The following is a 13823-nucleotide window of genomic DNA, read 5'->3' on the forward strand; positions in this document are numbered from 1 at the left end:
GTGTACTTGGATGGATTTTGAAATGATAGATAGCATAGTCTTCACTGTAAGATTTACACTGCAAAAAAAAAAGGTTTGTTTTACTTAGTATTTTTGTCTTGTTTCTAGTCAAAATATCTTAAATTGAGATTAATTTACTAAATAAGCAAAACAAGACTAAAAATCTTACGTCATTTTGCTTATCTGGTAAATGCATCTCAATTTAAGAATTTTTAGATATTTTACCTAGAAACGAGACAGAAATACTAAGTAAGACAAGCCTTTTTTTGCAGTGTAAACATGCTTTGTTTCTTATAAAAACTACAAAGTCCTCCGTCAAGAGCAGTGAGTGATTGTGTCTTTGTCTTTTGTTGTTTGATGAACATTAAGCACAGAGACGGCAGAAGGAATATTACTTGTGGCCGCTTTAAGAGCCGCAAGGATCCAATATACTGTTACTCACCGATTTTCATTCTCAACTGTTCACATTAATTTCAGACACAACTGACGAAGGTTTACACGAATAATCACCAAACGATGCATTTTGACATATATGTGACCCTGGACCACAAAACCAGTCATAAGGTTAAATTTTACAAAACTGAGATGTATACATCATATGAAAGCTCAATAAATAAGCTTTCTATTGATGTATGGTTTGTTAGGATAGGACAATATTTGGCCGAGATACATCTATTTGAAAATCTGGAATCTGAGGGTGCAAAAAAATCAAAATACTGAGAAAATCACCTTTAAAGTTGTCCAAATTAAGTTCTTAACAATGCATATTACTAATCAAAAATTACATTTGGATAGGTTTACAGTAGGAATTTTACAAAAAATCTTCATGGAACATGATCTTTACTTAATATCCTAATGATTTTTGTCATAAAAGAAAAATCAATCATTTTGACCAATTCAATGTATTTTTGGCTATTGCTACAAATATACCCCAGCAACTTAAGACTGGTTTTGTGGTCCAGGGTCACATATTTGCATGACGTTTAGGTACGCATCTTAAGCTAAATGTTGACTTTATTTGTCCGTGTTATGTTCCGTCTTTGAAAGCATTGCATTGCACAGAACAGCGCAAATTCTCTTTGGTGCTTTTAAAAACACATCATCAAATAAACATTAATAAATCAAGCACATCCCATTTTATGCAAGTCACGTTACATGATTTTACAGATTTGCGTGAGAAATTGGGCTTTTATAGAGGAGTGAAAGCACACAAAGGGGGCAGAATCAGGAGCAATAATTGTTTTATCTCGATTATTGTATTTTCATAATCGTTTGAAGCCGAAAAACTCAAAATCGAAACTGAATTTCAATTAAATCACACAGCCCTATTGCATTTTATGCCAAAGTCACTATTACTCATTGCATCAAAAAGGTTAGCCAATCCTGACATAGGCCAAGTTTTAAAGGTCCCGTAACAAACAGCCTGTTTAACTTAAAAACGCCGGACAGAGAGAGGAAAATGTGCTTGATATATGCATATATGTGACATTCGTGCTTTTCCCTTACCTGAAATACGACACGTGATTTCTCCAAGAGATATGTCCTCATGTTCGCACCGATAATGTGATACCTCTTATCAAAGCCGATCTCAATGTATTTCCCAAATCGACTGCTATTGTCATTCCTGGTGGTCTTGGCGTTACCGATGGACTAGAAGTAAGAGGAGAAAGAAGAATCAGCTTGAGTGGAACTATTGGACTGACCTATGCGTTTCTTTACTGTTTTTGTTAGAAGAGGACAGGGTTAAAAGATTAAGGAGCACACAGAGAGGTTATTGATTCAAATAACAGGGACAGGAAGATCATGTGTGTGGGAGACAACACACACAGCGCTGTATCTCTGGGTCTCGACAGCAGGTCAGGAAGTTGATGCTGCCTCCCCCTCAGAGCAGAAACCTGCGGAGAAACTCTGTCACAATCAGCAAGCGGTTCATTAAATCTGACTAAACAAGCTCAGATTGTCTGTGTTTTTAAGGCAGGTTTCACCTAGCGCTAGTCTCTTTTACATTGCGTTATTAAGTTTTAAACAACAGCATAAAGTACGTTTGATTTAATTGTCTTACTATTTAACACAGGACGGATCATTGATGTGATTATGGAGAGAAGCGAAAGGCTACTTTTTTCTGTAATAGATTTAAGTGGCATATAATAATACAAAACTAATCAAAATTAAATAACCAAATTTATTTTGAGACAAAAGACTTGGTAATCATTTTCAGTTAGTTAAGTCAAGTTTTTCAATAACTACAACATGTATTTGGGGTAAAAAAGCACCTCTATTGTTGAGGCTTAAGCCACAATAACTGACTTGATAAATTCATGAATTCATTTGATAAATCTGTTTTTCCCATTGTTTACATGGCATAGTTGGAATTCAAATGGGTAATATTATTTATTAAGCTGGCTGTCCAATTAGGTTCTTTGAACCCTATTCTAATCAGTAGAGACTTGCATTGCACAAATAAATAATAGATAAAACAGCCAAATTTTAATATTATGAATTTATTTTTACTTTTTTTTTTGTATAGATTGTTTAATCAACACTTTTCCTTGTCTATAATTTGGGGGATTTTTGTAGATCCTTTCTGTGAAGGATATCTGCAATACTGCATAACATTCCTTCATGTCTGGAGTTCCTATGATGCTTTAACATACAGTATATGAGATTTCTGACACAGTTTTTGTGTCTTTTTATTTCATATTCACACGAATAAAAAAGTTTTCCATTAATGCATGGTTTGTTAGCATAGGACAATAATTGGCTGAGACACAACTATTTGAAAATCTGGATTCTGAGGGTGCCAAAAAATCCAAATATTGAAAAAAATCGCCTTTAAAGTTGTCTAAATGAAGCTCTTAGCATATTAATAATCAAAAATTAACTTTTGATATATTTATAGTAGGAAATTTACTAAATATCTTCATGAAACATGATCTTTACTTAATATCCTAATGATTTTTGGCATAAAAGAAAAATGTAAAAATCCAAATATTGAAAAAATCGCCTTTAAAGTTGTCCAAATGAAGCTCTTAGCAATGCATATTACTAATCAAAAATTAACTTTTGATATATTTATAGTAGGAAATTTACTAAATATCTTCATGAAACATGATCTTAATATCCTAATGATTTTTGGCATAAAAGAAAAATGTAAAAATCCAAATATTGAAAAAATCGCCTTTAAAGTTGTCCAAATGAAGCTCTTAGCAATGCATATTAATAATCAAAAATTAACTTTTGATATATTTATAGTAGGAAATTTACTAAATATCTTCATGAAACATGATCTTAATATCCTAATGATTTTTGGCATAAAAGAAAAATGTAAAAATCCAAATATTGAAAAAATCGCCTTTAAAGTTGTCCAAATGAAGCTCTTAGCAATGCATATTACTAATCAAAAATTAACTTTTGATATATTTATAGTTTTTTTTTTTTTACTACATATCTTCATGGAACATGATCTTTACTTAATATCCTAATGATTTTTGAAATAAAAGAAAAATGTAGAACGAAGACCAATGTAGATAGCATTTTCTGTGAAGGATATCTGCAATAAAAATAATGTTCCTTCATGTCTGGAGTTCCTATGATGCTTTAACATACAGTATATGAGATTTCTGACATAATAATTGTGTCTTGTTTAAGTATACTGAAAACATACGAGTTGAGGACAGCAGAGAAGGTCATTGTGAACTTTCACTAATACACATGTGCTCAAACACACACTCTGCTGCTGTTCTGAAGGGAAAGAAGCTCTGGGGAGGTGAAGACCATGCAGATATAATGCTCTGAACAAGACACTCATGCTCAGCCAGTGAGCTTTTAGTCTCTCAGCCCAAGGGCTTTGGCTCTCTGAGATATGAATGTCTGTATTATTAAAGCCCTTTATGAAAACAAACAGCCCGAGTCTCAGTACTGACTCCAGGGTGGAGCACTGATTCAGAGATGCGGGGAACACTCACCTCCATGATGGGGTTGGATGCCAGAACTTTTTCTTCCACGTTTGCTTCGCTGGCAGAGCCGCTGACCGTGGCAAAGTAACGCATGGCGTATTTAGCCGAAACGGTTTTCCCTGCTCCGGATTCTCCGCTCACAATGATGGACTGATTCCTCTCATCCCTGAAAAATGCAAAAACTATAAGATAAATGCAAGAAAAAGAGAATAAGTTCAACTTTTTTTGTCAGTGCGTGGTGAGCGGTGTTTGTCCTTGTCTAAAAGTGTTATTGCTTTTTAAGTTAGGGCATTGCTTGGGATAACTACATTGCAAAAATGCTTTTCTTACTTAGAACTTTTGCCTTGTTTCCAGCCAAAATATCTAAAGAGCAGTTTTTTCTGAAAACAAGACAATAATTCTTAGTCAAAATGAAGTGCTTTTTCGCTTAAAAGAAGCAAAATAATCTGCCAATGGGGTAAGAAAAATAATCTTGTTTTCTGTTTGAAATGTGATTTTTTTTTCTTACCCTACTGGCAGATTATTTTGCTTGTTCTAAGCAAAAACTCACTTCATTTTGACTTGTTTTTTTCTGAAAACAAGACAATGACTTTTACTTGTCTAGAAAATCCTTCTTGATTTAAAAATTGTAAGATATTTTGACTGGAAACGAGACAAAATCTAAGTAAGAAAAGCATTTTTTGCAATGTAGGGTTTCTGGATGGCTGTTACTCAGTTCCTAAGGTGTTCACTGCAAAAAAAAAAAAAAAAAAAAAAAAAGGCTTCTTACTTATTTTCTTGTTTTCAGAAAAAAAACAAGTCAAAATGAAGTGAGTTTTCTCTTAAAGCAAGCTAAATAATCTGCCAATGGGGTAAGCAAAAAAGTCTTATTTCAAGCAGAAAACAAGATTATTTTTCTTGTTTCAAGCAAAAACGCTCTTAATTCTGACTTTTTTTTTTTTTTTTTTTTTAAACAAGACCAGAATTTTTACTCATCTAGAAAATCCTTCTTGATTTAAGAATTTTTAGATATTCTGGCTAAGAATATCTAATATCTATAAAATCTAAGAAAGAAAAGCATTTTTTCCAGTGTTCTGGGTAGTTGCTAGGTGGTTACTAGGGTGTTCTAGGTGTAAGACTATAGAAGAAAAACACAAGGCTTTGAGGAAATGCAAAGGCATCCATTGATCAATGAAGATTTCAGACAGACAGGTACAGCTGTGCACTCCATTGCAGCTGCATTGGAAGAAAAGAGAGACCCAAGATAACATAACCGTGGCTGGTCTATTTTTGGCTGGGCTGCAGTGAGCAACATTCTGACCTACAAACCTTCTCTTTCAATTGAGCAGGTTAGCTCATACTCACACACTCACCAACTGACTGTAAAACTAGAGACTGACTCTGTGCAAACATGAATGCTTGGCTAATGCAAACCTTCTCTTTTTCAGGTCATTTGTTACTCTTATTATCAACCGATCATGGTTGTATCTCTCGATTAGTGCTATTGGATCTACTGGATACTACTGACCACAACATTCTTTTGAATAGACTTGAAATTATGTTGGCATTAATGGAAATGCATTGGCATGCTTTGAATCGTACTTATCTGACAAGTGCAGTATGGAGTACCTCAAGGCTCAGTACTAGGGCCATTACTTTTTACGCTTTACATGTTAGCCTTGGGAGATATCATCAGGAAACATGGTGTTAGCTTTCATTGTTACGCTGACGATACTCAGCTCTATATTTGTTTGTGGCCCGGGGAAACTAATGGAATTCATAGTTGATATAAAAAAACTGGATGGCGAGTAATTGCTTACTGTTAAATTCTGAAAAAACAGAGGTGTTAATTATTGGACCTAAAACCTTTGCATGTAATAACCTAAAACATTGTCTAATACTCAATGGTTGCTCTGTCAGATCTGATTCGTTATCAGTTAGGAACCTAGGTTTGCTATTTAATAGCAATCTTTCCTTCGAAAGCCACATTCTAGCATTTGCAAAACCAAATTTCTTTTCATCTCAAAACCATATGGAAATGATGACCTATGCTCTTGATGTCAAATGCAGAAATGTTTATTCATGCATTCATGACCTCAAGCATAGATCATTGTAATGCTGTTGTTCTGCACGCTTAATAAACAAACTGATCCAAAACGCAGCAGCTAGAGTTCTTACTAGAACACTGGAAAAAATGCTTTTCTTACTTTTTTTATCTCGTTTCCAGCCAAAATGACAAAAAATTCTTAAATCAAGAAGGATTTTCTAGACAAGCAAAAATTATTTTCTTGTTTTCAGACAAAAAAAAGTTGAAATTAAGCGAGTTTTTGTTTAAAACAAGTTCAAACTCAAAATTTATTTATAAAGCACTTTCAAAACCATAGAAATGGACCAAAGTGCTGCACAGAAATAGTTAAAACTATAAAACAACATACAACAAGCAAAGCAGCGCAATCATGACATCAATATAAATCATACAACAAAATCACTCACATTAACAGACCCATTCAGACACCAAAAGCCTAATGAAAAGTCTTTAAGTTCTTTTTAAAACTGTCCATGGTTGATGAAGCCTTTATAAATAGCGACAAGGAGTTCCAAAGTTTGGGATTATTTAAGCAAAATAATCTTGTTTTCGGTTTGAAATAAGATTATTTTTCTTACCCCATTGGTAGATTATTTTGCTTGTTCTAAGAAAAAAAATAATTTTTACTATTTTTTTTCTGAAAATGTCTAGAAAATGCTTCTTAAATATAAGAATTTTATTTTATTTTAGATATTTGGGCTGGAAACAAGGCAAAAAAAATCTAAGTAAGAAAAGCATTTTTTGCAGTGAACCGGAAAGTATGAGCATATTAGCCCGGTTCTGTCAACACTGCACTAGCTCCTTAATAAAAATCGTATAGATTTTACAATCTTTATAAAGCTGTGTTTTTTCTGTTACGGTGTGATCACGTTCACCATTTTTTGGCTAGTTTTTGCAGACAAATTCTGGTCATTTCAATAGAATTCCATGCAATCAAGAACATCTCAATATTTTTATTGAGGATTTTATTGATAATGATAATTAGACAATAATTAGCTGTGTGTGTAATTGTGCTTAAGGGCTACACTGCAAAAAAATGCTTTTCTTACTTAGATTTTTTTGTCTTGTTTCGTGTCCAGCCAAAATATCTAAAAATTCTTGAATCAGGAAGGATTTTCTAGATGAGTAAAAATGAGTGTCTTGTTTTTAGTAAAAACAGGTCAAAATTAGGTGAGTTTTTGCTTGAAACAAGCAAAATAATCTGCCAATGGGGTAAGAAAAATAATCTAGTTGTCTGCTTGAAATAAGATTTTTTTTTTCTTACCCCATTGGCAGATTATTTTGCTTGTTTTAAGCAAAAATTCACTTCATTTTGACTTGTTTTTACTAAAAACCAGATAATAATTTTTACTTGTCTAGAAAATCCTTCCTGATTCAAGATCTTTCGATATTTTGGCTCGAAACAAGACAAAAAATCTAAGTAAGAAAAGCATTTTTCACAGTGTACCATGCTGAAGTGTTTGATATTCTTCATATATTCTGTGTGCTCAGCGGTGCTAGAAATTATTATTTTCCAATAAGTTTAAATTGATTTTTACCTTTTATGGGCATTTTTACCTTTATAAAGCCACTTTTTCTAAAAGTGTGCATCATCTTTTGAGTCAAATTCTTACATTTAATTAGTCAGTTCTAATAATAATGCATTTAGGCTGTTACCAAATTAATCAGTATCAACTGAATTCATCTTTGCAGAAGTTGCATATGAAGTGGCATTTAGATGTATTTCCACATGTTAATGCAGCCATATTTGAACATTTTTTAAAAGTAAAAATATACTTTGAATGCAAAATTTAAAAAAAAGGCCAGTATGTGTCAGTAAGTCTCTGTTAATAAGTGAGTCATTGCAATTGAACTGAATAATTTAAACAGTTGATTCATTCAGGAACCAAACACCATCATGTCGCTCAGAGACTCAAAACAGTACTGTGGCTGTGTTTGGAATGATTTTTGTTGGCGAAATTGAGCAAAAACAGGAAATATGCTGTCTAAAACGTAAGTCCTTTAATATATCTTCTTGTTTATTGAACTGTTGTATAAAATCAGTATCACATTTGTAGTCATGCTGATTTTCGAAGGAAAAAACGTCAGTCTTCGTGTGATATTGATTAACTCTATGAAATGATATAAATGTATAGACTTTCTGCCCCTATATCTTAAATTATGTAATCATTCTAAATGCATTGTAATAGACTCAATCACGCAGTGAAAGAACACACTCTAAATGCATACTTACTAGACTTCATCACTCTGTAGGTGTGTTTTGTTTGTTTTATGCAATATACTTAATAATGTCAAATCACACATTGTGAAAACAACAATTACGATATTATCGAAGATGATATATATCACACACCCCTAACTCAGACACACGTAGCTGCTTTATAAAGCTGATTTTTGTTCTCTAAAGGTGTGATCACATTCACCATTGTTTGGCCAACTTTTGCAGACAAAATCTGGGCATTTCAGGATTCCATGCGATCAAGGATTCTGTGTAAATTTTGCATTGAGTTCATTGACAATAAACTATTGATAACAGACCGTTTTGTTCATTTAAATTAGTTTTGTATATCAGGGCTAGCAGTTTAATAGATTTTGACTTGTTCAGCCCTACCTGGCCATCTGTTTGTAAGCCTCTTCTGCCACTGCGAAGATGTGAGGGTCCATATCTCCCATATTCTGGCCGCTGTACGCGTTAATAATGTCCGCTCCATAGATGGGCAGCGTCTCATATGGGTTTATAGCCACTAGAACAATACCTGGGTCAAACGATAAAAAACACTGAGCTCAATCATTCTAGATACATTAAGTGTTTGTCTAGTGTGTGTGTGTGTGTGTGTGTGTGTGTTTACCACAGTATGTGTAGATGAGTTTGGAATCGATGAAGCGCACTTTCAGGTTGTGTAACACAGCAGGCTCATGAAGATAACTGAGAGCTGTCAGGTCATTTTCTCCCACCAGGATATCTGGATTACGGAGGTGTGGCAAGTTGTTCGTCTTGGGGTCCAATTTGTACTCCAGATCCTAAAAAACACAATTCACCGCACAACAAATCACACAAGAGATTCTTTTTTGAGGGGAAACCATCATACATCTTCTGAAGTCAGACGATGGGTTTCTGCTCATTCAAGTCTGAATTGGTCACAAGCCACAGGAGAACCAATGCCATTCAACATCACTTTAAATAGCTTTTGTGATATGGAAATAATCGGTGTCAAAAATCTGCAAATCACCTCCTTTTGTGTTCTGCTGAAGTATACAAGTCAAATAAATGTGGAACAACGTGCGTGCCATTCTTCAAAATAACCCTTACCAAAAAGAAGTATACTTCTAGTCTATTTTAAGTATACTTTATGTAGTAAGTACACAAATATCAGCGTACTAGTAGTATTTAAGTGTACCATTTCAATACTCCTTGAGACTCAATTGACCCACTTTCTAGTACATAAAAGTATACTTTATGTATAACAGTAGTAAACTAGTTTACATCTATGTTTTCAGTTTGTACTGCAAGTATACTAAAAGTGAACTTATAGGTATACTGATAGTTTACTAATTAAATACTTTTATATGCATTTTTAGTACACTTTGAAGTATAGTCTCAGTAAATTACTAGTTTAGTAGTTTTATACTGCAAGTATACTCGTAAGTTTTCTTTAAGTGAACTTTACATCATACTTTAAGTATACTACTATGTCCCTATTTAGGTATTAATTTGTATATATTTTGTTATTTGAATATCTGAACAAAACATCAAAAGAAAGAACAGAGTATCTGCTTGCAAACAAAAATTCTAGCTTCATGCATTCTTTTTTTATAAACACTTGAATGTGGGTAATTGAAATTTTATTTTATTCCATAACGTCACACAGTTTTCCATATCTATGGTTTTGATGCTGTTTTATGTCTGATGATTGTGTTAGATTACATGTGGAAGCATCTGTTGTTTCAGTTTCTTCTTCACTTGTGTTTTGGAAATTCTGTCAAAAAAAAAATTATAATTTTTAATATTCATCAAATTTAAAATAAAAACCCATATTCGAATGCAAAAATGTTACATTTGAATTTTAGGTGTGCTTTAAGTGATGATGATGTAATTGTTGTTGCATTATAATGTTTTTATTAGCCTATCCAGATGCGGCACTGCAGCGTTGTTCATTAAAAATATAGCAGAAAAAGAGAGAATCAATGTTTTTGTCTTGTTTCCAGCCAAAATATCTAAAAATTCTTAAATCAAGAAGGATTTTCTAGACAAGTAAAAAATATTTTCTTGTTTTCAGAAAAAAGAGCAAAGAGTTTTTGCTTAGAACAAGCAAAATAGTCTGCCAATGGGGTAAGAAAAAATGTTTTATTTCAAACAGAAAACAAGATTATTTTTCTTACCCCATTGGCAGATTATTTTGCTTGTTTCAAGCAAGAACGCACTTAATTTGGACTTGTTTTTTCTGAAAACAAGACAATCATTTTTACTCGAATTACTAGAATTTTTAGATATTTTGGTTGGAACAAAAAAATCAAAGTAAGAAAAGCATTTTTTGAAGTGTAAGCCGTTCACACAGAATGCATTGTTTCACTCATTTTCTAGAGGTACATCTATCTCCGTTGCACTTGCGTCTCGCACAAGAGAGATGGATGTGTAGAAACCCAATTAACATAATGCAAGTTCAACTTTAAAAAAAAACATATCTCGAGATTTATGGCAGGTTTTTTTTTTTTTTTTACCATCACACTGCATCTCATGTTTTTAAATTAAAAAAGCACTCAGTGTGATTGGTTTTCGGTCCTTTGTATTAAACTTATACATACATGCATGATTTGTATGATGATAAAACATGATGTTTATAGGTCTTTAATCAACTTAATTAATTAGAATTGGTTTATAAACATTATTTTAATCATTATACACTCACTGCAAAAAAAATGCTTTTCTTACTTAAGATTTTTTGTCTCGTTTCCAGTGTCTAAAAATGTCTAAAATTTTCTAGAAAAGTAAAAAAAATTCTTGTTATCAGAAAAAAAAATAGTCAAAATTAAGTGAGTTTTTGCTTAGAACAAGCAAAATAATCTGCCAATGGGGTAAGAAAAAAAAAAAAAAAAACTTTCACAGAAAACAATAAGAGATTATTTCTCTTACCCCATTGGCAGATTATACAGCTTGTTTCAAGCAAAAACGTACTTAATTTTGATTTGTTTCTTTCAATTTTTTGATATTTTGGCTGGAAACAAGAAAAGCATTTTTTGCAGTGCTCTTATTCACATATAGTTATGTAATTTCATTGCTTTGAATAAACATGCATTTGTAATATTTTGCTCTTGTGGCCTCAGGAAAGAAGCCAAAAGCTTTTTTTTTCACCCCAACTGAAATTATGCATTTTAAATTCGAATATAATTCAAATTGTAATAATATTTAAGTACAAACTTGGAATTTAATTTTTCAGCTATTTTGCCAGCCGTATTACTGCCAGAATGTTATTCAGTGCAATGAGGTAATAAACCCATCAGATTAAGATAATACTTATAATAATAATGAATAGAAATGACTACAAAGATCATAAAAATTACTACCACCAGCACTTTTGCTGTCATTAGACCCCTACAGAGATCGCTGATGTGAGAGTTAAGACTCATTAAGAGCCAAAGCCATTGCCTGAAGAAATGTTCAACAGTGTTTTGTGCAAACCTGTGCATAATTATTAGACCATTTTTAATTTTTCTACAGGTTGTTAAATAGACAGTATTTTCATTTTAAGCCACATCTTCCCTCATCAACAATTAAATATCAAATGATTATGCACAATCCCAATAGTAAGTGTTAATATTGGTTTATAATTGTGCTTGGAAAAAATATGATTAGAATATTGACTTGCCGAATTATTATGCATGAAGATTATACTACTTTTCCAACTTTTGCATTATTACTGATATACATTATTTCCTGTATGTTTCTTGTAAACAGCACTTTACAGATCACACAGCATCAGGTGTGTTCAGTTTCTGATACAATTTGAACTTTGATATAAAATGGACTAGTTTGACTTTTTCTATTATCACTCAGCTGAAAGATTAAACATATCTTGGGTTGGCTTAGTTATTGTAACATCATTGAATTATATACCAGTCTCATATTAATACAAATAAATGCATAACAATGTTTTAATGTTGTTGTTTTTAACATGTGCAAATTTATTAAAAATCAAAAACTAAAAAGATCCCGTTGCATAAGTATTCATACCCTTTTCTGGGAAACTGGAAATGTATCTCAGGAGCATTCATATCACTTCTAGATGTTCCTACACTTGGAGTGGAGTTAAACTGTGGCAAATTCATTTGAATGAGTCTGATTTAGAAAGACACACACCTCTCAGAAAAGGTCTAACAGCTGAAAATGCAGATCAGAGCAAAAACCAAGATAACTGCCTGTAGAGCTCAGTGACAGACTTGCGTTAAGGCGATGATCTAGAGAAGAGTTCAGAAACAAATCTGCTGCATTGAAGGTTGACAGAAGCGTTCTCCATAATGGAAGACGATTGGAACAACTAGGACTCTAGAAAATGTCCAAGCTGACAGAGATGGAGAGGTGAAAAGGTGAGGCAAAGAATGGCAGATAATTGCCAAATGCAGATGTGCAAAGAAGCTCACATCAGACCCAAAAACACTTGAGGCTGTAAAGCTACTTCAACTATGAAGTAAGTTAAGGGGATGAATCAGTCTTTTATTTTTAATACATTTGTCAAATGTGCAAATCTGGTTTTTGTTTTGTCATCATTATGGTGTATGGAGTGTAAATTGATGAGGGAAAAAAACTCATTTAAAGCAGTTTAACATAATGCTGCAACAAAACTAAACGTGACAAAAATGAAGGGGTATGAATACTTTTGCAAGGCACTGTAAGTATGCCTGACTGCTAGTGGTCTATTAATGCATTTACTGTAACAGCACTGCCTAAACTCAATTGTCTATAGTATTTGAACAGTGTGAATGAAAGCAGGACGTTTAAGCTAATGGTTAATGATCTGTGCTGCTAACACAAAGGCTGCAGGATCAATCCCTTGGACCAGTCCCAATAAAATTCAAGTACTCCATAAATCTATGGTATTGTGAGCAGTGCTAATGAAAAGAGTCTGATGAGGCTTATAAACACTCATTAGTCTAATTCACACACTGACCTTTCCATCCTCCAGCTGTAGCTGCAGTACTCCATCTCCTTGCCTGTAGTCCTTGGTGAGCTCTGCTGACTTCCACACTTCCTCCACATCCGGGATCCAGACCCGCGCATACTGCACAGAGAGAAACATCAGCATGTTCATTCAATATTACTGTGGTTAACACAGATCTGAGACATTGTGGTTAATCATATAGGAATGCCAAAGAGCAAGAGTGAAAAAGAAAGACATTCTGCTGCCAAACATGTCAGCTGATGCTGAAAACATGTAATCACATGACACAGGAACTCAACAACAGTGTTGGGCATGTTACTTCTTCCTGTCACTAGTTACTTTTCAACAATGTTGGGGAAAGTTACTTTTAAAAGTAGCATTTCAATATTGAGTTACTCCCTAAAAAAGTAACTAATTACGTTACTTTTGCGTTACTTTTTAAATCTGGGCAGGGCTTGCTTGTTTGTTTTTAATATAAAAAGTTGTATTTTTGTCAAATGTAAAAGCCTTTTCACAGCAAAAGCCTCAGGCTTAGAGAAAAGTAAATTGTCGTCTGTACAGTAGACCGCAGAAGAACAAATGTCAACTCTTCAGCAATAAACAAATGAAAACAAATGTTAGATTATCTTGAGTAATTTCTGCTTATTA

General features: G+C 33.2%; 1 protein-coding gene across 1 annotated transcript in view; it reads right to left on the reverse strand.

The window, feature by feature from the left end:
• myo5aa (myosin VAa) overlaps window positions 1-13325 on the reverse strand; it is an 87943-nt gene extending 74618 nt beyond the window's left edge. Inside the window, exons 1-5 of the mRNA XM_073849987.1 lie at window positions 13185-13325; window positions 8871-9042; window positions 8633-8777; window positions 3966-4122; window positions 1507-1650 (exon numbers count right to left, since the gene is read on the reverse strand). Coding sequence (XP_073706088.1) covers window positions 1507-1650; window positions 3966-4122; window positions 8633-8777; window positions 8871-9042; window positions 13185-13325 — 759 coding nt within the window. The remainder of the gene's footprint in view (window positions 1-1506; window positions 1651-3965; window positions 4123-8632; window positions 8778-8870; window positions 9043-13184) is intronic.
• Window positions 13326-13823: the final 498 nt, after the last annotated feature.

This window comes from Garra rufa, chromosome 11 (genome assembly GCF_049309525.1).
Source record: "Garra rufa chromosome 11, GarRuf1.0, whole genome shotgun sequence".
Classification (NCBI taxonomy): domain Eukaryota; kingdom Metazoa; phylum Chordata; class Actinopteri; order Cypriniformes; family Cyprinidae; genus Garra; species Garra rufa.